Genomic DNA, 22519 nt, shown 5'->3' on the forward strand with positions numbered 1-22519 from the left:
TGGCCTGAAGATCAACAGCAGATGTTTTTATGCTGGTCTGGGTGGAGGCAGAGACCCTCAGTTGTAGTTCTCCCTGTCAGGGGGAAGGAAGGCGTTAGGGTAGGGTACAGATTGCTAACTGAGGGTAGGAGAATCCTGCTCTGTACAGCCCACAAGATCCTTAACGCAACAGGCTACTTGCTCCAGAACTAATTGGCTCTGGGGTACAGTCATTATACAGTAAATAACAGGCCCTTTGCATCTGTGACTTCAAACACAGCCACATATGTTGATGAGCCAAAGCCCCACAGCCCCTTAAGATAGAAAGATCTTCTTTATTAATGAACCCCAACAGTATTTCTTCAGATACAGGAGTTTTGAACTCAAATATTCAGAAGAAAACGAGTTAATATTGCATTATTCTCCTAAGAAATACTGCAACTTATCTCTGGTAACATATTGCAAAGCGAAACAGCTTGAAAAGAAAAAAAAAAAAAAAATTAAAAAAGAAAAGAAATTAAGTCAATCAAACTGGAATTAAGGTTTTTGTTTCTTGGAACGATCGAGTCCTCGCAAGCACAGCTCGTTTCTGCAGATTACTCCCCAAACTGTCGTACAAACAGACCCCGATTGCTTGAATTCCTTATGAGCCCACAGAGGTGCAACATTAAAAGCTACGATTATCAGGTAGCAAGTGCCCCAACCTTCGTCCTCCACGGCAGCCTCAGGGACCCCGGCGTTAACGGGTTGTGAACGTCTTCCCCCTGGAAGGATGCAGGGAGAGGTCAGCACGCCCCCAGCGCTGTTCTGGGTGCCCCAGGGTGGCTTTTGGAGGGGCACAAGCTTGCACTGAGGTCTCAGAGCCAGGCAGGCACTGCTGGTTCAGAGCTTGCAGGCATTTGTGGCTGCAGAACGAGGTTATGGGGCTGTGTGGAAGGGCTGGTCTTTGCACAGGGACAACCCTGCTGCCCTGGATCAGAACTCACAGGGGACATGCCAAGATGCACAGAAGGAGGATACCAAGGGGCTCTGGGATCAGCAGAGGGAAACAGACCCCAAGGAAATGCGCTCATGCAACTGGTCTCCTCCACTCCCTTGTCCTGGGCTGCTTTATTCACAAGAGGGAGCCAGCCAGCCAGCCAGCCAGCGTGGTGGCCTGGGAGTGCTCCTGGCCCCAAGGCCAAGGAGCAGCAGACAGTGGGCAGCAGGAACCTGCTCCAGCAACCACAAACCCCAGGAAGCACCTAGCCGTTGTACCCACAAGAACTGGAGCTGCTCCCAGAGCAGATCCCAGAGTCAGCTTTAATACAAGAGGGGAAAAGCCTCATGAATGCCCCGGCAGGCTCAGGGTGGAGGACAATGGAAACACCAGGGCTCACAGAGCCATGTACAAAAGGTTTCTGCAAAGGACCTGCTGGCCCAGGGTCTGCCACGCATCTGGCTCCTGAAAGGACACATGAGGCAACAAGTGTGATGGAGGTAGTAGAGGGGTCCTGGGAGGCCAACACACCATGATCCAGCCTTTCACCTCGAAGCACCCAGGCAAGCACCTCTCTGTGAAACATCCCCTTTCTCTCTCAGATGGAGTCCCAGCACACCACCCCTGCTCTGGTCACCCCCACAGGATCCCAGCCCTCCCCAGGCTAGAGTATGCCAAGGTGAGAATAAGCAAACTCCTGGCTGGCAGAGCTTGTTACTCACGTGATTGTTTTCATTTCTTTCTTCTCTGCGTCTGGACGGGCACGGTTCAGCACCTTGAGGAAATCGGATGTTTTCGCCCTCATCCGCGTGTGAATATAGGCCTGTGTTTCATTAGGAAAAAAGGGGAACACGTCAGGATCCTGTTTTCACAAATAAGATTTCAGGACACGGGTAGGAGCTCTCTGCTCCTTGGGAAAACACCTAAGTGTGAGGGGAGTCCAGGAGGCAGTAGCTCCCCTGAACAATTACCCTCATTTCTGTTCCCAGAAAGAAAGGAAATCAGGTCCAAAAGGGAAAAGTCTTAGTTCACTGCTACAGGAAGCAAACAGGTATTGCCTGTGCCAAAGAGCAGGGACAAGGTGATGATGCATCACTTGCCACCCCTGCATGACAGGGTAGGGCAATGCCAGACCCTAAGTGAGGTCTTAGGGGAACACCCATGCTCCATGTTCCTCCCCAGCAGCACCCAGGTTAGATGGGCTGAAGCTACCCTGTATCCTTCAGCTCCATCCCATCAGTACCTTTGAGCACTTGATGTGATAGTGCAGGTAGTCCCGGAATGTGTGGATCAGGTTTATGGTGTTGTCTCTGGCAGCAGCATTGGTGTGACGGGGGAACAGCACTGAAAGAAGAGGGCAACACAAACTGTTAATGCCTCTTGAGGCCACCAAAGGGCTTCAGGTTCCTCCAGTGCTGGAGGCTTCAGTGTGCTGCTCCAAATAACTACTTTGCTCTCTACAGAGAGCCCTTAACACCAAGATTAAGCAGCACTTGTGATGTTAAACACACCCACATCTCCCACAGCAGCCTGGACACAGCCATTGCCTTCCAGAGGACACAGACAAGGCCAAGTACCCAGAGGTGACGGCACTACAGGAAACTGCATGATGCTACTTCAGTACCCCAGAGGAGCAAACGGAAGAGAGAGCTGGGAAGCAGACAAGGAAGGCAGATCCAGTCTGCCCTTGGATCTTGGAATCAGCTGTGGGTCTCTGCCTGGCAGCTTGCTGGCCCTGTGACACAGCTACACTTGTTTATAGCCAGGGCTGGGCTCGTTGCTGGCTCTTTCCACTGGCTGGGGCTGTGCTGTGTCCCAGATCCAAGGGCTGAAAGACCTTTTTGTCTGGGTGATGATCTCACCTGGGACCGTCAGATCAGATAACACGGAAATTGTCTCAACAAGAATGAAGTTTTGCTCATGTCCTAAACCTGCTGTCAGACAGCCCTCTCATAGCTGATGAGCTGCTCTAACCTTGAGGCACCATTCCCAGCACAGGAGGGGGGCAGTGCTATCCCCATCTTCACCTGCAGTGCCTGTGCTCCATGTCTGAGCTCTGAACTGCAGGAATGTCAGTCTGTCAGACCCTAACCCTGACCCCCGATTTCTCTGGAAAAGACTGTACCCTGTGAACAGGACAGGGTTCGGTCTCCTCAGCTCAGCCCTAAGCAGTGCTGCCCAGAAGGAGGCGATGACTCTGCTGGCCAGCCACCTCTGCAGGCAGGGGAAAGGCTTATCAGAGATGGGACTGTTTGGCCCAGAGCAAAGAGGCAGAGCTGGAGAAACAGAACTCACTGCCCTGCTCCTGCTCTCATTGCCTCTGCTGATCAAGCACTGCACAGGTACCTGCAGCTGGACAAGCAACAAATAAATACACTTGCATGAAACCACCCACAAGAAACCTCCATTTTCCACAGTATCACAGCAGAGCCACCCCTCCCCTACTCCCAAATGCTGAGCTTATTTCCTAGGCAGACATAGGATCATAGAATCAGAACAGTTAGGGTTGGAAAGGACCTTAAGATCATCTAGTTCCAAACCCCCTGCCATGGGCAGGGACATCTCGCACTAAACCGTGTCACCCAAGGCTTCGTCCAACCTGGCCCGCCTTGAACACCGCTAGGGATGGAGCATTCACAGCCTCCCTGGGCAACCCATTAACAGCTGTCTGCTTCCACACCTTCTCACCCACAGCAGAGCTGAGGTGACCTGACACAGCAAAGGGACACACCAAAGGGGGCAGACAGCACAGAACACAACTCCAGAGTCACTGCAGCTCCAACGACCCATTTGAACACTCAGAGAAGGTGAATCCCTCTTTGCTTTTCATGCAGCAGTGGGAACCTCTCTCCCCCGAAGCATCCCCACGCCTCAGAGCTGACTCTTACCAAAGGTGATGTAGCCAATATTGTCGCCAACGGCTGCGTCTGTGTCTTTCAGCTCCAAGGGCGGCTCCCTGTGGCTGAAGAGCACCTGTGGGGCTGTGTGACTGGCCCGGCGACCCTCCTTGAACTCCTGAGCAAGACAAAGTGAATGTGAGTCCATCTGAGGCCTTCCAGCTACTCACAGAGAAATCAAATGGGGTTTCCCCAGTCCTACAGGGCACTGAGCGGGAGGTTTCCCAGCTTTCCCTGAATGGGATGAATCCCCCGCAAAACCAGAACAAATCAAATGGCTGCACCAGGTCTGGGGTGGCTTTTGACATCTCACTTCCTGCCACGGGTGTTTTGTGGAAGGGACACCTCAGTCTGAGCAAGTGCATGAAACAGCACAGCTCCTGCTGGGAAGTCAACACCATCGGTGCTTCCAGTGAAACTGGGCAGCAGCACCCATTACCCCACAGGAAATGAAGCTCTCAGAAAGGGCTGCAAGGCAAGGGCTCCATTGCACCTCATGTAAAGATCTGTCTGTTTGAGAAAGCACCTCCCCCACCAGGAAACTTTGCCTAAGCATTAGGAGACATCTATGGCGTTTGAAGCTTGTGTGCAAAGCCTGCTCCTCCCTAATGCTTCTCTACACCTTGAAACAATACTTCCAGGCAGGGAGATGCCTTCCATCAGGGAATGTCTCCGACAGCAGCATGACCCCCACCTCGCATGAAATGAACTGGCCCTGCATTTCGGGAATTACATGACTGTCCCTATGTGGAGCTGGGAAAGTCCAGACACCATTCTCCTGCCCCAAGGCAAGGCAGCCTCCCCTCTGCCTCACTGACCGCCAGCCCAACCAACAGATCATCAGTCAGCCCTGGCCTCTCCCCCCTGCTGAGCACAGCTCACACTGGGGAGGACAGAAACATCCGTGCCCCTTTTAGAGAACAGAGTAGTTCACTGGGGTTTCCTTAATGAAATGCATAGCTTGCACTTCTGCCTGCTCATGTTGGATAGTGAAATGTTTCAGATGGCTTCACTGGTTAGTTAATGGTCAGATTTTCTCCATGAGAGAGCCCAGATGAGCAGCCACCATGCCTGACTGGTCTGGGTTATGCAAGAGCAACAGCTGGAGGCAAGGAGCCATTGTGACTCAGAGTGGAAATTCTTGTGGCTGGGCAAGAGCAGGGTTTGCTGTTGTAAAACCAAGAACTTGGGACATGGAGACTCTGGGACAGCCACTGCCTTGAAGCCGTGCCACCTCCCCAGGAGCCTTGCAAACCCTGTTTTGTTCATTTCACACCTCCCTCCCTGTTTTAAAAGCTCTATTCCAGGCTATGGGATATGCTGGTGGGATAAATCTCAAAGCTAGAGCAGATGTCCTGTCCATAGCAAAGAACAGAGACAGCAGAGCTGTGAGATATGACTCTCATCACAACAAACTCTGTTCTAATGACCCCAACACACGTAAACTGGTATCCAGCAGACTGAACCAGTAAGTTACTGTCCATGAGGCTGTCGACAGCATGGCCTGGCACCCCTGAATGGGTGAGCTAAAGATCCTCCAGCCCTGGAACACCCTGCAGGGCCCTTATCCACAGCGATGCCCACACAGGAGGCTCCCCAGGTGCTTCAACACACAACATGAGCTAGGTGGGCCAGGGACATGGATCACCAGCATGCACAAAGCCTTCCCTAGCTGCAAACAAATGTCTCTATCTCCATAGGCTGCAAGCAGTCGCTAACAGACATGAAAAGTGTTTACTATGGGCCTCTTAACACTTCCCAGCTAAACAGCAGTTGCAAAGGGTAGCTGAGTTCAGAAGTACTTGGTATTATGACCGATTCAAGCCCACAAACTAAGCAAACCCATAGCTCTGAAAATCTCAAATTCAGAGCTCATTGCAGCATGTGAGAGCAGCCACACTGAGCTGGAGCCTCCCTGCAGCATTTGAGCATCAGCAGGAGCAAGCTTTGAGGTGAAGACAACTCTCAGCATCACCCCAGGCATGGCACATCATCACCTCGCCCCTTCTTCTCCCTTTACATCCTCCCTACCATGCTCAGCTCCTCAGCTGGCTGGTGATCCCTACACCACAGCTAGCTGCACTACAAGGCCTCAGGGTGGATACTGAAGTATTCACCATGGTATGTCTCATTCAGTAACACATAATCTTTGGTTGTTCGTACAAGCAAGACCATCAATAATGAAGATGCCAATGCAAGAGCCTGGATTACGAAATACACCGCCTATGTCTATTAACATGTTTTTTCCATCCCAGTGGAGCCTGGAGCCTTGCAAAGCATTTCTGTACATTAAATTGCCTGTGAGCTCACTTTAGCCTAACATCTGCTTCTTTGGCTGCTGCAAGCATGACGGCATCTGAATCGAAGACCAGACCCCTTCCCTGTAATTCAGTTTCCATACCTGCATGAACACCTTCCCGATCACCACATCATCGTCATCCTTAAATACCGTGCTGAACACAACCGTCACACGGTCCTTTTTTGCCTCGACATACCTGCAGGTGGGCAAGAGAGGGGAACCCAGCTGTGAACAGGAGCTAAGGAGAATGAGGAAGCAACTGCGTGATGAGGTTAAGCACATCCAACAACTGTTCACAGGCCCATCTGCCAAAAATTTCCCCTCCCTCGAGACAGTATTTACAGGGAGCAAAACATTTCTGTTGCGAGCCGTCAGTTCCTCTCCTGCGTGCAGCCACAAGTGCTGCCACTAACAGAGAGTTGTGTAACAACTCTGCAGCCCAAGGGATGAGCATTACCCTCACTGGATACTTCTGACAGCCTAGGACAGGCCCTTAATACCCTGCCAAAGTATTTTGGACTTCCTGACTTTCCACCAAAACCTACAGCTGCGAGCAGCAGCAGAGTACTGAAAGCTGTCCAACTCCCGTGCTGCTTGGTTTGAACACTTACATTGTCTCATCATCCCTGTAGTGGATGACAGCTCTTTTTTCTCCTTCTTTGCCCTCTTCCTGAAATTTGAAATACTTCTCAAAGACTGAAGCAAAGCAGTTGCGCTTCAACATGCCAGCTTGGTGCACAACAGCGTCCTTGTCTGCGGGGAGGTTCTCCAGGTCGTAGAGCAAAGAGACATTGTAACCTGGGGATGGACAACCACTAAACTTAGTAATATCTTAATGAAGCCAGCAGCGTTTTCCAGAGAGAGAGACACCTGAAGTCCCACCTTTGCTTTAAGCCACCCCCAAAAGCCCCAGGGGTGACTGCTTCCCACTCCAAGCACAGCCAGAAGCCATGCCTGAACTCGATGTGTGGCCATGGCAACGCTCCTAGGGCTCCTTCCTGAGCTCCCAGATGCACGTGCTGGCTGAACTGCTCACAAGTTTCTGCAGTGAGTAGGAAGAGGTGCTGTCACAGGTAACCATGGTTTTCCTGTGTCTCACAAAGTGTCTCTGAGCAGAACAAAGACCCCAACTGTGAGGAACAGAGACTTCCTGGAGGAGGGCTGCATCAAGAATTACACCTTGTGCTGCAAGCTGCTTCAGCCCTGCTGTACCTGAACTACCTTTTAAATTGCCATTCATTGTACAGAGAGCCGAAGATACCAAACTCTTGAACTGCAGTCTTCATTTGAGCATTTCTGGGGCAATTTAAGTCATTTTGGAATTGCATTCACATACACACAGAGTAAATGTTATTGCAGGGTTACCTGATTCAGGATTTACCAAGTAGTTTCCATAGACTTTCTTCAATACCTAGGAAAAAAAATTACACATTGAGAGCACAAGCTATCAAGAGCTATTTCCTCCTGCATAACCCAGGCCATGTTTGGTCTCCATTCACAAACATCAAATTACAGCATCTGCCTCCCCCTAGTCTAATTAAACTTAGATAAATATTAAGTCATCAGCTTCTAGTACTATTGGCTACTCCTGCTCTAAGCAGAGCTCCCTGAGCTCCACTCACAGGGACACGCTGCAGGACAGAACTCAAAGTTGGAACTTTTTAAAGTTCTTGCCAGAACTGACCTTGCATGGGGAGGAAAACCCTTTCCATATGCCTCATATCTTTAAAGAGCTGTCAGCAGAGCTTGACGCAACAGCTCTAAGGGCTACAACCCTTCTGCCCATTCAAAGGCAGGTGCAAAGCACACCCTGTCCCTCTACCTGCAGGAAGGCAAGTTCAGAGCTGGGATCAGGCAATCCCCTGCCCAGCCTCAGTCTACTGCATGGGACAGATGGGGATGGAGAGGAAGCTGCCAGGCAGCTTGGATGCCTCCCAGGAGCACAGCCGCCTACAGCACAGCGAAAAACCTTTCTTCAAACATAATCACTGCTGAATTCTATATCAATGACAATTTCTGACTGAGCCACAGCTCTGTGTCAATGAGGGGGCTGGGAACAGGAGGTATTTCAATGCTGTGGCAGAACTAGCCCTCCTGGGATGACACCCACCACCACACCGAGAGGATGCACTGGCTCTCTGTGTACTAGCAGGGAGCCTCTCTCCTCTCAGCAGGGAGCCTGCCTGCCTGCCTGCAGCAGCCCACGGGGATGCTTTGTATTAGCAGGAACCCCACTTTGTGCTCTTCAGAGTGGGGTTTCACCCAAGACAGAGCAGAAACAAGCTCCATCATCTCCAGGGAAGCACAGAAAGCAGCAGTTTGCTAAATAGCAATTTAAAAATGCAATTTCTGTTTAGCCAGCACTCCCAAGGCAGCTCTTCAGGGATCCCCTTTTCCTCTAAAAGCCTGCAAAGTTGCCTTCCACCACCACCACAACGGCTGCTGGTGCACAGTGGTGTCACACACACAGTTCTCCTAGGATCACACACCAGACCAACCCTCACTGAACAGCAGTACCTTCTGAAACAGGCAATGCTGCTCCTCAAAAGCTCTGCACAGAGGAACCAGGAAAGCAGGACACTCAGTTTATTCTGATGTTTGTAGTCCTTGCAGCAACTCACAGGAATTAACTCTGGGTTCAGATCACCTCTGGTGTTTCTCACCAGACTCAGGATAAACTCATGGAGCATTCCCTTGTTTTCCTCCCAGAGCAGAAACCCAGAGGCAAAACCCTGCTGAAGAGCCTTGGTGAACCCCCTTTGCTACCATGCGAAGATTTGAAAACTGACTCAGGAACTGAGTCACACTTCCTGCCCCGCCACCCAACCACAGCTCAGAGAGGCTCCTACTTTCTACCATAAATGGCTCTCTGCAACCCCAGCCCATTCAACAGGAACTGAACCTGCTGCTTCTCACAGCAGCAGCAAAAAGGGAACCAATCTGCAGATCAAGGTCTGCACATGCAGAAGAAGCCCATCACTTGCTCTCAAGTGTGGTTAGAGTCAGAAGAGCAGTGCCACGTGTCTCCCGACTGGTCTTGGTGCCATCCTTTCCCTTGCGGGCTCGGCACATCAGTCAGGGAAAGTAATCCTATATGGTCAGCTCTCACACTCGTTTAGACTTCCAAAATTAATGGCACCTTTCGCCCTTCAGGCTGCAGGGTCATATAAGATAATTTCATATTCATGAGAGAGTGCACACACTCTGCCCTTGTCTTCGAAGCACAGGGCTGCTCCCTTCACCAGCATGAGATGGGAGCACAGATGCTTCTCTATGGGTTAGACAGAGATGCTTCTCTATGGGTTAGACATGAGATCCATCACCACTGCAAGAACACTGCCCATGGTAAGACAGGATCCACAGGCTCAAGGCCCAGAGATGTTCACTCACCTCATCAGCACCGTGTTCCTGGAGTTCCTTGTAGAATTTCAGAGAAATACTGACCATCACTTTTGTCTTGTCTCCATTGGGGTTTGAAATATGGTAAAGGACTCCATCAAAGTCTATGAAGCAAGCAAGAGAAACATGAGGGAAAAGGAACCGGTTCCTATTTCTGAGGAAGGTTTTCTCTACATGTTCTAAGAACTGCATAAAGCAATACTGTTCCCTCCACTCCAGCCCTCACACATATAGCAAGAGAGAAACCCATAATTAAAGAAAGTGGTACTGTCATGTAGGGAGACCTGGTATCACTCAAAGGGCTGAAACAGTTTTGACACCTGTCCATCACAGAGAGCTTTAGTCTAGTGTCATTTACCGTCCCTGACACATCCGCTTGCGCTCAACGCACACAGGATACAAACATACAGAGACAGGAGCCTTCTGGATGGCCAGCACATAAAGTGACTGACATGCCCACCAGGCCAGAGATGCAGCCTGGAGGAAAAAACATCTCTGCCAGCAAAGGCAGCTCAGTGACTGTCTGCTGAGACAGCTTCCACTTTACTGAAGAATGGGTAGGGAGGGCAGGAGGCAGGGAAAGGCAACCCTCCAGCTGCCTTCCTTATGGAGCTCTGCAGCTTACACAGATTCTTGATAACGGAAGCAAAAAATCAGCTGGTGAATGAACACTTGAACTTCCTTGGCACTTCTCATCCTGGAGAGCAAACTTCAGGCACTGAATTCATCTTGTCTGCCACCCTGAGACAGCTTTCTAACAACCCAAACCAAATGATGCTAAAGACCTGATAACAAATAGCATCAAGGTCAGGACTGAAGAACAGGCAAGGTAAAATAGAAGACTGCACAGCAAACAAACTGTTGCCACCACTGAACTCATTGCTGTGGGGAAAGTCCTAGGGAAGGCAGATAGGCAGAGAAAACAGTGGGGCAGCCAACAGAGCCCCAGCTCTGGGGATGCTGCAGGGTGTCCACACCATCTGCCCCTGAACAGCTCTCCTGCCCCTGCAGTGGTGCTGGGTGAATTTGGGCACACCAGCCTGTAATTTAGGCAGACCATTCAAGCCAGCCCTGTTTTTCAGAGAAGACAAGAGAGCCACAGAGCTTACCTGCAAATGTTACTTCTACTGCCTCTGGTTTATTTCTATAAAGCAAAGAAAACAAAGGAGGTAAGTGAGAACTCAGCAGCCTCCGACCTGCAAAGGAAAGAGGATTTATTTCCCATGCCTTTATTTCTCATAAGCAGCTCTACCTGGAAACCCTTCTATCTCCTGCTGTTCAACCAGCAGATAACCTTCAACAAGAGATCCTGGACTTCTCCCCACTCCTGTAAGCACCATAGAATCATAGAATAGTTAGGATTGGAAAGGACCTTAAGATCATCCAACCCCCCTGTCACGAGCAGGGACACCTCACACTAAACCATCTCACCCAAGGCCTCGTCCAACCTGGTCTTGAACACTGACAGGGATGGAGCATTCACAACCTCCTTGGGCAACCCATTCCAGTGCCTCACCACCCTAACAGGAAAGAACTCCCTCCTTATATCCAATCTAAACTTCCCCTGTTTAAGTTTGAACCCGTTACCCCTTGTCCTATCACTACAGTCTCTAATGAAGAGTCCCTCCCCAGCATCCCTATAGGCCCCCTTCAGATACTGGAAGGCTGCTATGAGGTCTCCACGCAGCCTTCTCTTCTCCAGGCTTAACAGCCCCAACTTCCTCAGCCTGTCTTCATACAGGAGGTGCTCCAGTCCCCTGATCATCCTCGTGGCCCTCCTCTGGACTTGTTCCAACAGTTCCATGTCCTTTTTATATTGAGGACACCAGAACTGTACATAATACTCCAAGTGAGGTCTCACAAGAGCAGAGTAGAGGGGCAGGATCACCTCCTTCAACCTGCTGGTCACGCTCCTTTTGATGCAGCCCAGGATACGGTTGGCTTTCTGGGCTGCAAGCGCACAGTGCCAGCTCATGTTCATTTTCTCATCAACCAACATCCCTTCTCCGCAGGGCTGCTCTGAATCTCTTCTCTGCCCAACCTGTAGCTGTGCCTGGGATTGCTCCCACCCAGGTGTAGGACCTTGCACTTGGCATGGTTAAACTTCATGAGGTTGGCATCAGCCCACCTCACAAGCATGTCCAGGTCCCTCTGGATGGCATTCCTTCCCTCCAGCGTATCAACCGAACCACACAGCTTGGTGTCATCGGCAAACTTGCTGAGGGTGCACTCAATCCCACTGTCCGTGTCAGCGTCGAAGATGTTGAACAAAACCAGTCCCAACACCGATCCCTGAGGGACACCACTCATTACTGGTCTCCAGCTCGACATTGAGCCATTGACCGCAACTCTTTGCGTGCAGCCATCCAGCCAGTTCTTTATCCACCGAGTGGTCCATCCATCACATTGATGTCTTTCCAATTTAGAGACAAGGATGTTGTGTGGGACAGTGTCGAACGCTTTACACAAGTCCAGGTAGATGACATCAACTGCTCTGCCCCTGTCCATCAGTTCTGTAGCCCCATTATAGAAGGCCACCAAATTGGTCAGGCAGGATTTCCCCTTAGTGAAGCCATGCTGGCTGTCACCAAGCACCTTGTTGATTTTCATGTGCCTTAGCATGCCTTCCAGGAGAATCTGCTCCAAGATTTTGCCAGGCACAGAGGTGAGACTGACTGGTCTGTAATTCCCCGGGTCATCCATTTTCCCCTTCTTGAAAATGGGAGTTATATTTCCCTTTTTCCAGTCATTGGGAACTTCACCTGACTGCCATGATTTCTTAAATATGATGGCCAGCGGCTTTGCAACTTCATTCTCCAGCTCCTTCAGGACCCGTGGATGGATCTCATCTGGACCCATGGACTTGTGCACGTTCAGATTTTTAAGATGGTCTCAAACCAGATCCTCTCCTACAGTGGGCCCAAGGCCTTCATTCTCACAGTCCCTGTGTCTGCCTTCCAAGACTTGGGTGGTTTGGTCAGAGCCTTTCCCAGTGAAGACTGAAGCAAAGAAGTCATTCAGAACCTCAGCCTTCTCCAAATCCTGTGTAGCCAGTTCTCCCGAGAGTTTCCTGAGGGGGCCTACATTCTCCCTTGCCTGCTTTTTATTTGCTATGTACCTGTTTTACTCCAGATGATATAAAACAGTGCTTGAAGCTGGCAGAGATACAGAACAGACATGATACAGGTTTGGGGACAGGCTCTTTTTTAAGTTCCTGCAACTTCATGGAATGGACTCCGAGGCTGAGCTGTGCCCCCAAAATACCCCAGCATGATGCCAGCTACCTCTGCAGCAAAAAGCGTAAATCTGGGTTTTCTCTAATTCTGCCCAGTGTGGTCTCTAGGATCCCCAATAATCAACAAGGATACCTTGTGAGCCAAAGGCACATCACATCTTACACTGAGGGCATGATGATTTAACATCTTAACAAACCCTATTTGCCAGCTTGTCTGGGATCTGGAGAAAAGCAAGATCCCGTGAAAGATCTAACTGCTTCTGGAAAGTGATTCTGTTGGGACTGGCACAACGTAAGTGCTTTGGCAGCTCCAAGGGGACTCGTATTAATAGGTCATTTTCCACCAGGAAGCAGTGCAAAGATACCTCCACTGCTGAGAGCAGGAGTGGAATATGAGAACAGGATGAAAATGCCTGTGTGCTACTGGTGTTTCACAGCATCTCTCTGTTTATTCTTCAAATCCTGGTTATTAGCAGTGTACAGGCTGCTGTGCTGCTAACAGAAATCCAGCCTCTAAAGCAGGTCATTCACACCTGTCTGAACCAACACACTGAAATAATTCCCCACACCAAAGCCAATGTGTCGAGGCAGCCTTGTGGTCTCAACTACGCTGCCCAGAGGCCAACTTCAACCTTTCTGCCAAAACTTGCTCTGTCCATGCACGTGGATGCTGCTGGGGACCAGCAGAACATACATTGAGAAAGATGTATGGGGGAAGCCATGACTCAGTACCTGCTTCCTCTCACCATATTCTGGAAAGGTTTTAATGATTTGGTATTTGTTTACTCCCTAGCACTGTTCTTCCATCAGCTCTTCTGCAGACAGCCTCATTCCAAGAGGTCAGGAATGACCACCATGTGCCAAACCACAAGATGGACAATGCAGGGAGACCAAGGCATTGAACAGCAATGATCCCAGACCATGCACTGGGTCAGTGACATTTTACCAGGGTGAAAACAGAGGAATTAACCCCCAGCCACAGATCCTAAGTGGAAACGATGAGGTGTTGCTTCTTCTTGAAAGTTATTAGCTGTGAAAAGAAAAGCAACAGCCCTTTTTGTTGGGAGACTCGAGAGCCTCTGTCTTTTGTGCTGCATCACTGAAGATGAAAACCACACACTTGAAAGAAGCAGTGCGAGTGTACCTGAGGCAGGCCTTTTAGCTTAAGCGCCGTACCAGCTACCTGTGACCTTCTCTTGCTCTCATCTCCTGTTCCCAGCTGGGCCTGAGACAGAGGCTCAAAAGGCTTCATATTTAAGTTGGGCTCTTGGAAAGGGGAGCAATTCCCTAAGCCGCACCCAAGCCACTTCTGCTCACTGAGGATTGCTCAGAGCAGAGATAAAAGAAAACCCCACTGATCCCACCTGGTCAGTCGATGCAGACGTGTTCCTCTTTTAGAGCACCACACTCAGACTTGGGAATGAGCTTGGATGGCAGTATAATTTTTTTATAAAAAAAGAAACCTATGTAGGAAGTTTCAAAGATAGCACAGTCAGGCACATGAGAGCCAGGAATATTAAAGAGGATGCACCCCCAAGCCTCTGTTCCATCTTCTCAAAGCTCCACCATTCAAGCCGTGTTCCACACACACAGAGCTGATGCCTCCCAGAGCACCGGCTCCCAGCAAAGCCTCTGAACACAGCACCTCCCTCCTAGAAAGGCAGGGAAACAACTGACAGCTAGCCCCTGGAGTGCCTAGGAAGGGCAATTCCCTGGCTCACACAATGAGTACCCCAGGAGATGACAGGAAGATCATGCTGGAGACCACATACCCACATACCCAAAGACAGTTAATGTCTCTCTGCAGGACAGAGCCTTTGCTCTGCACACAAAAGCTTACAGGTAACACAGCCCCAATTTTAAGCCTTTCATTGAGCAAGCATAATTTCTTAGAGAAGTTATTTTAACAGTTATTTCCCAAGTGGCTTGGTTTTTGTGCTTGGGGATGGCAAGATATTGAAGGAAGAAGTAGGTAACTGGGCAGAACTTTGGGTGCTGAATATCCACCCACTTCCTGGTACAGCCTCAGTGAAGCAAGCACTCACGTGAGCCACATACAGAGCTCCTTGCAGCCACACTAGCCCTGTCGTCTCCTGCAGGGTGGGCTTTCTACCTCAGCTGGCACACACCTGAGTAACCCAGGCCTGTTCTGGCCCAGGGGAGGACAGAGCACAGCATCAGAAGTGTGTCTGGGAATGAGGTAAGCTCTCTAAGTCCTTCACAGTTCAACAGCCTTACAACCCCAAAGTTTAAGTACTTCTATTTATTTTTCTGGCTCACCCCACCAGAACTATTCTGGCTGCTTAAAACATTTCTACAAAAGAAAAATCACCCCTTTTGCTGCCTGTTATTGTTGTTCCCCCATCAAGAAGCCCCCAGGCAAAAGAGATTGGAGTTCTCACCTCCAGCCTCCTGCAGCTTCTGGACAAGTAACAGCACTGCAGGTCGCTTGCACGTGATCGCTTCCCCTCAACCCTCCAGCAACCCTATCTTCTGTCAGCAGAAATAGCAGCAGGGGATGTGCCAAATGCCCTGCGAAGCACAGCATGTCTGCTCCGTGCATAGCCTCCCAGCCACCCTGCTCTCGTGCAGGTGAAGGCTTCATGCAGGATGCACAGCAGGCCTGGGACCAGGGCTGCAATGCTGCAGGGTGGGTACTGGTTACTGTCAGGTTCCTGGCATGGTCTCAGAGCATTGCCTGGTCTAGCATGCTCCAGTGTCCCCTGCCTCTGTGATGACACCCATCCACACCATGGTGAGAATCAGCACAGTGACTGTCGGTCCCAGACATCCCTTTTGTGTTTCAAAGCAGGGCTCTGGGCAGCCAGCTCATCTGGGGTTCATTTCCACCCCGGTTCAAGTCTCCGAGACCCAGACTACTCTCAAAGGATTTCAGACAGCACAGCCCATCTGTTCCTGGGGCAGAGCTGCTGTGACCCCTGCAAACTCCTTATCACCAATGCTACCTGAACCACAGCTTCACCCAGCGATCCTCCCTGTTTGCTACCCTCTGCCCCACATGGACAATAAAAACACCTCATACCAGGAATAACTGAGATGGCTCCTCTCTGCACTAAACACCGAAGCCAGACCAGACCTTTCTGCAAAACCCTGCCTGAACTCAGATGCTAAAATGGCAGCTGTTCCGAGCAGCAGCAGCAGTCCATTTTCTGATAACACAGGTCTGAAGTCAAATCCACACCAAATCCCATCTGCCCTGAGCTTGTAACAATAAAAGACCCTGACAGGTTTTACATCTTCTTGCCTGCATTACTCCTATTCATCTCCAAATGGATCCTCCACTCCATCTAGCTAATACAGAGCCAGATCCAAATCAAATTTTTCACCCCAGCAGAACATTCATGAGAAGTCACAATGCCCTTGGAAGGGCGCCAGCGAGCACTTAAGTAAACAGCAAATCGTCTTCTCCTGACAGCATTTCCTCAATTTTGACTCGGACAACTTCCAAACTTCCCTGCCTCATTCTCAGGCCATGGAGGCTCTTAGCCATATGCTACAAGAAATACAAGACCAGAAGAACGAAGACTGTAATTATGCAGAGCCCTCATGTTCTGTATTAAACAGACCTAAATGCAAACTTGGCCAACAATCGTACTGAAACATCTCCCACATTACAATTAAGGCCTGTACCCAATAAGGGTGAATGACAATTATTTTAAAAGCTGCAGACATATAGATATTCTAATCTCTTGCTCCAGAGGAGGGGAGGGGGAAAGGCAGCATCTTCAAAGCTTAAAGCTCTGAGCAGAGCTTTCAGATCAGCGGAGTTGACACATAGTGTGGAGAGAGCAAGCCAGATTCAGTGACAGACTGCAGGCTCCCGCTACAGAAAGGTCACCCCAAGAAAGAAAATTATAAGCAACGTCTAAAATTATCTGAACAGTTCCTCCACCCCGGGCCTGCTCAGCTAACAAAAGCTACTCTGCGTAAGCTGCGGGAGTGTGTGCAACTAAAGAGCTCCCATAGCTCTGGCAGCACACCCACCACGCACTCAAGCAGGAGTCAGGCAATGCTGAGCTGTGTATGGCAGCCCCTACACGTGCCAGCTCTCCCCTCTTGGTTGTGACCCCTCCGTGGCCAAGCTTCTCCTCTGCTTTGTGCCCAGCAGCCTGGAGGAGGCTGGCTGGTAGGAAGGAACACTGGAATTCCCAGTGGACAAAGCACAGACTAGTCCCGCAGCACAGGTCTGGACAGGTCTGCTTCCAGCCAGGTCTTTGCCCCACACATCTCAGTTCCAGATGCAGGCAGGTAGCCCATGGTTCCCTGCTGCAGTGATCTGATGCTGGGGCAGGCCTCTGTGGAAGAGCCTTGTTTTGTGCACACCATTCACTGCATTTCTTTAGTACAGCAACCAATTCCCACTTTTCTTTGGTGCAAAGCAGAGGTGACTGCAGCAAGAACTGTTCTCAGAGGATAATAAGGAGCAGACCCCTCTCAGGAACCTGAGATGAAAACTGAGGCTGGAGTGATGAGAGAACTAGCTGTGGAAGCCTAACACTTTGCAGATCTGGGCTGCTCTTCCCTCCTGTTCCCTGCAATATTGCTCAAAAGTGGAGCACTGCCTAGCTCCAGACAGAGGTGGTTCATGATCCACCATTAACACAAAGTCATCTCCCCTGGTGGCTGAAGCCAGATTACTGTGGCAGCACAGGAGCTATGCTCAAACATGCTCAGTCAACACGTACAGCCAAGGTCTACCACTGGTGCTGCCCATGCCATGCTGAACCCAAGAGTACTACTTTCTGTCGGCAGCATCACCACAGCACGCCTTGGTGTCAGGCAAATGGGTTTCAGCAGGGGAGGTTATGCCGGGGCAGACGTGTAGCTCCAGGCTAGGCTTGTGAGACCACTGAGCCAGCACCTGCCACTGCTGCTGCAGGAAGGAGATCTGATCCCTGCTCCTCAGCTGCTGGTGAGCAGCCTTCACACAATGAATGGTATGAGGAAACTCATCTGGGCTAAAAATACCCAGTTTTGACTGTTTAATTTTAACCTAGGTCACTTCCCCAGTGCTGTTTCCCCTGAAGCCACAAAAATGTGGCTGCGTCAGCAAGAAGGATGGAGCAGCAGAGGAGCAAACCTCTGTTTTCCATGGGGTTGCTGAGCTCCCCTGAAGTGCCAGAGCCACAGATGGCCACAGCCACTCCCGCAGAATGTTTTTCAGTGGCGCCCATCAGGACCCAAAGCTCCTCTACCCTCCCAACATGCCCAGCAGCCTCCAGATGCTCCTCAGTCTCCTCACAACGAACTCACTCCACATGTCACATCACAAACACAAAGTTCACGCTACCAGGTTTCACCCAGCGCTCAGCTTCTCCATCTGAAAGGCTCAGCTCTACAGTCAACGAGCACCAAAGTAACCACAAATGGGAAATACCATCAAGCATACGGATGCAGCTTCAACCCCGCTCTCCAACCAGCACACAGGAACTGCTCTGCACCAGGGAAGGTCAAGCTGGTCTCCTATGCAGTCATGAAGCCCTGCAGATTTGTACCTACCAAGGGCTGTAAAGAAATTGATTTGAGATTCTCTTCCTTCCACCCCCATCCAAGGGAAAAGGCACTCTGTTCTCCAGCTATGCAAATTTGTTTTCTTTTTCACAGTGGATACATACTAAGCAACAGTTTGAGAGAGATGATTAATTTACCAGAGATTTAGGGCAAGCTATGGATGGCTGGAAAACCAAACCCCGTGAACAAAGCCCTGTGCCACACTTCCACTGGGGTCACTTAAATTAGAGCAGGACAAAACTGGGCAGTGAATCTGTTTTGGGAGGCAGTTCCTCCCCATGTGTTAAACAGAATGAGTACTCACCAGACACTGAAAGAAATCATCAAAATGTTTTATACTTAAATTATTTGTTGTTTTTTGCAATTAGCAAAAACGATGAGAAACAACAACTTCCAATTGGTGGAGCTCATCCCCTGACATCATGTCCCTATCAGAAATCGGAGAACCCAAGTGTGACTCCAGCTTCTTCTCAAGTCCAAATGAATTAGTCAAAGCTTATGGAACAGTTTATTCTCTTGACACCTACAAAAGCTCATGAGCTGCTTCATTTCAACACACTTGTTTCAGATACTGACCAGGTATTCCCCCACTGCAGCAGTCTGGCGCTCAAAAATTCAAATAACTACAACAGGTTCTGGCAGCTTTAGACCTTCATTTTAAAACGTAGTTGGTTTAAGGAAATGGGTTTAAAACAAGAAATCACAATATTAAATATATAAATAAAAGATGTATTGGAGTCCATTACCTGTCACCACCTTGATCTAAATACCACTGTTCAATGGCAGCTGCCCAAGGAGAGATTTCCATGGGTTTTTGCCCACCAAACCAAACTGCATCTGGAATTACCCTCTTTACAGGTGGATGCTGCCAAGATCCAAGGACCTTGTCAAGGGAGGACTCTTGGATATGAGTCAGGCCCTACCTCAAGTGCTGATCTGTGTGCAGCACTGCCAAGGCACTTCCACATTGGGAACACCAGAGACAGCTGATGGACCTCTATGAAGAGTGGACTTTGACATACAATACAGGACAATAGTGTCATGGGCAGTCTCTCCTAAACGTGACCTAGTTCTATCTGATACAGTGACATACAAAGTGTCTCTCACCTGATGGCCCAGGAAAGCCCTGCAGGGAGCCATGTGTGCCTGTGGGGAGCAGAAGGGAGTGATACAGCCCAAGTCAAACAACAAGTCTTTGGCAAAGGATTTGGAAACAAACCCTGCCCTGCCCAACTCCCAGGCTGGTGCTGAAGCCACCAGGCACACCTGGTTCCAAAGGCAACAGATAAGGACAAATGCATAGTGCATTGCATCAGCTCCGCTCCTGGTTTAGAGAAAATGATGCAAAACCAGCTGAGTGTCCACACTCACTCCTCCCAGTCATGGAACCCCTGAAGGCTAGACCTTGCCCTGACTGTCCTATGCTGTCCCTTAGGAAAACCATCACCAAAATAGTGAAATACAGGAAATATATTCCTGCCTCCAAGTTCAGCACCATGGGAATGACCCCAGAACTGGACGGAAAAGAAATTTCACATGAATAAACATTCCATGACACTCAGTCCCTAAAAGACATGAAACCAAGAAGAAATACACCTCCCTGCACATCTCAGACCCTTGTCTCCGCCCTGCGCTTGCCTTGACAAGAGGGCCACAGAATGAGCACAAAAGAAAATGCAGAAGTAAATAACTTCCTCTCTTCTAGCAACACACTCAAAGCACAGCACTTATCTAGAAATGACATCTGAAGAAAAGAACATGCCACAGATGAGTAAGAGGCAGAAGCAGAGCACTACAAATTGATCCAGGAACAGTCTGGCTGCCAGGCAAGCATGCCAACACAAAATGAGGAGGCTCTGCTGTACAGTGAAAAGGGAACTTCAGGGGCCTGCAGGTTGATCAGAGTGAGCAACCCCAGCTCTGGTTACACCAAGTCAGGGTTTCAAGGTGTGTTTAAACCTGCATACTGCCACTTCCACATTTACACCAACACAGGGACACATACACATGCCTCCCTATCCAGCAAGAGGAGTGCTTTGGTATGAACTTGTGATGGGCAAGCATTTTTGACACACACTATTAACCTCCATACATAATTTCCCAGTGGATGCAGCTGCAACACCATAGCTGTCACCCAGGAGCTCTCTCTTCCCAGTTCAATGCCTGTGCTCTGGGAGAACTTGTTGCATTAAACAATCAGGCTGAAGAAGAAGAAAATGCCTGTGAGCAGCTCAGCTACCCTGCAAGGCAGTGCAGTCTCCGAGGTTATTTTATGAAGCAAGCAGATAAATGATCCCTAAAACAAACAAAAAACCCAACCCTGTGCAACAAGTCCACCGAGAGAGGAAAGCTGAGAAAATGGCCTCTATCAAAGTACTGCACATAAAAGGTGAGAGCATTGAAAGCTGCTGGAGAAAAAGGTGATGCAGAAAAAAAGCACCTCCCTAGGGGGTCCCTTCTGGGAGTTGTGCTCTCTGAGGCACCAGGGCTGGCTCCACCCCAGAAATAACCAGCACCAGGCTTTGCTTCTCTAGGCTTTGTCTCCATACAAAAGTGCCCAGCGTTACTCATGCCAGCAGGCAGTGCAACAAGCCCCTGGGTAGCTCAACTGCAGATAAGGACATTTATACAAAGGGATGCTAACCGTTCTGTGATTCTATGCTCTTCTGGGCTAAGCTGTGCTCAGATGAGCACTTTTACAGCCCCAGTGCAACACTCAGCAAAATAATCACTAGCTCCCCAGGTACTGAGGTGTCCCAGATGCAGGCACAAATAAGTCCTCCCAGCGCATCCCCTTGGGGCCAGGACACCACTAGGCCTGCACCAGGGTCCATGGCTGACCCTTGGGCCTGCATCTCTCACCTGCATCTCAGGAAAGCAAAGGACAACAGGGCAGAATCTGCCCCCCACCCCCAAAACAACAGGCTGAGACCACAACTCCACACAAAGGCTTCCTGTGCCTCAGCTCCCCACACACATTCTGTACCAGCACTGGCACCATGCTGGGCCCGTTCTGATGAAGGCTGCTTTACCCAAACATTCCTGACAATCCATCTTCCCTCCCTTCCCAACTCCCTCCTTCCCAGCTCTGCTCCCTCAGCCCTCCTAACACTGCAATCATCAGCTCCCTCTTCCTTCCCGGGACCTCCTCACTGCCCTAGCACTAACCACCCCATCAAGATCTGCTCTCCCCTCCAATTCTGCCCATCCCACCTCGCTTCCTCAGCCCCCAGGCCTCCCCTCTGTCCAAGATCTGATCAACGCCGTGGTCTCCCCCTTAGTTGCCTTCACCCAAACCACCTTCCTCCAGTACCAACCCTCCTCCCATCCCTCCCACCTCGCAGCCCCCCACCCTGTCCCAGCTCTGTCCTCCTCTCTCCCAGGTCCGCATCCTACCTCAGTGCCATCCCCCATCATTCTCCAGGCCTCCATCCTGTCCTGTCATCACACTCCCGCCCCCCCCCATCCTGCCTCGGCGCCCCTCGCCCCGATCAGCCCCATCCTCTGCCGGGCCCCTTCCTACACCGGCACCACCATCCCCGCCACCCGCCGGGCCGTCCCCTCTACCCAGGCGCCTGGCACAGCCCTGTCCCCCCCACCCCGCCCCGCCCCTCCCCCCTCAGGCCCCATCCCGCTCCCCGCCGCTCCCGTCCCCGCCCCGGTGAGGCCCGGCCCGGCCCGGCCCCTCTCACTCCTACCCGGCGGCCGCGCCCTCGAACTTGAGCGTGAGGGTCTCTTCGATGATGCGGTTGTTGACCTCGAGCAGGATCATGTCGGTGCCGGGGAAGGGAGGGGCTCTCAGGGAGCCGAGGCCGGAGGGAGCCGAGCCCGCTGCGCGCACCGGGGACCCGCCCGAGCCTGCGCCGCCGCTTCCGCTACCGCGCCCGCGCGTCACGTCCGGCCGCGGCGGGGCCGGCGGGCGGTGGCGCGGAAGTGCCCGCCCCTCCGCGTGACGTCACTGGATGCCCTCCCCCCTCTCCCCCCGGGGGGGGGGAGCAGGGTACAACGGGTGACCCCCAGATGCGGTGGGGCAGGGGAAGAGGGGTGCTTCGGGGGGTGGGGGTGTCCCCAGCTGTGGGGGCAGAAGTATGGGGTTCGCCTGGGGCAGGGGGTGTCCCTAAAAGTGCGGAGGTACCCGAGGGATGTGGGGTGCACATGGGCTAAGGGGGTTCCAGAAGTGTGGGGTTTCCCCAGGAATA

At 50.9% G+C, this 22519-nt stretch overlaps 1 protein-coding gene and 1 long non-coding RNA gene across 2 annotated transcripts; both read right to left on the bottom strand.

The window, feature by feature from the left end:
- Positions 1–294: 294 nt before the first annotated feature.
- ARPC2 (actin related protein 2/3 complex subunit 2) lies at positions 295–22218 on the bottom strand. Its single transcript, XM_062607761.1, has 10 exons — positions 22019–22218; positions 10663–10697; positions 9545–9657; positions 7520–7565; positions 6766–6952; positions 6257–6350; positions 3847–3973; positions 2202–2302; positions 1681–1781; positions 295–743 (listed from the first exon to the last, which is right to left on the bottom strand). The coding sequence occupies exons 1-10, from the start codon at positions 22090–22092 to the stop codon at positions 719–721; spliced, it is 903 nt and encodes a 300-aa protein (XP_062463745.1). The 5' UTR covers positions 22093–22218; the 3' UTR covers positions 295–718.
- LOC134158114 (uncharacterized) lies at positions 13559–21547 on the bottom strand. The gene is made up of 2 exons (XR_009962597.1): positions 19067–21547; positions 13559–18314 (listed from the first exon to the last, which is right to left on the bottom strand). It is a non-coding gene; the product is annotated as an uncharacterized LOC134158114 (long non-coding RNA).
- Positions 22219–22519: the final 301 nt, after the last annotated feature.

The sequence above is a fragment of the Pezoporus occidentalis genome, unplaced genomic scaffold, assembly GCF_034315485.1.
Source record: "Pezoporus occidentalis ecotype Australia unplaced genomic scaffold, CSIRO_AGI_Poc_V1 ctg126, whole genome shotgun sequence".
NCBI lineage: Eukaryota > Metazoa > Chordata > Aves > Psittaciformes > Psittacidae > Pezoporus > Pezoporus occidentalis.

Bases quoted from the DNA above. Each gene is read 5' to 3' on its own strand.
- ARPC2 (XM_062607761.1), bottom strand. From the start codon at position 22,092: ATGATCCTGCTCGAGGTCAACAACCGCATCATCGAAGAGACCCTCACG. The intron at 6,351-6,765 runs GTAAGTGTTCAA...GCCCACCTGCAG, and splicing joins TACAGGGATGATGAGACAAT to GTATGTCGAGGCAAAAAAGG. The intron at 744-1,680 runs GTGAGTAACAAG...GCATCCTTCCAG, and splicing joins AAAGAAATGAAAACAATCAC to GGGGAAGACGTTCACAACCC.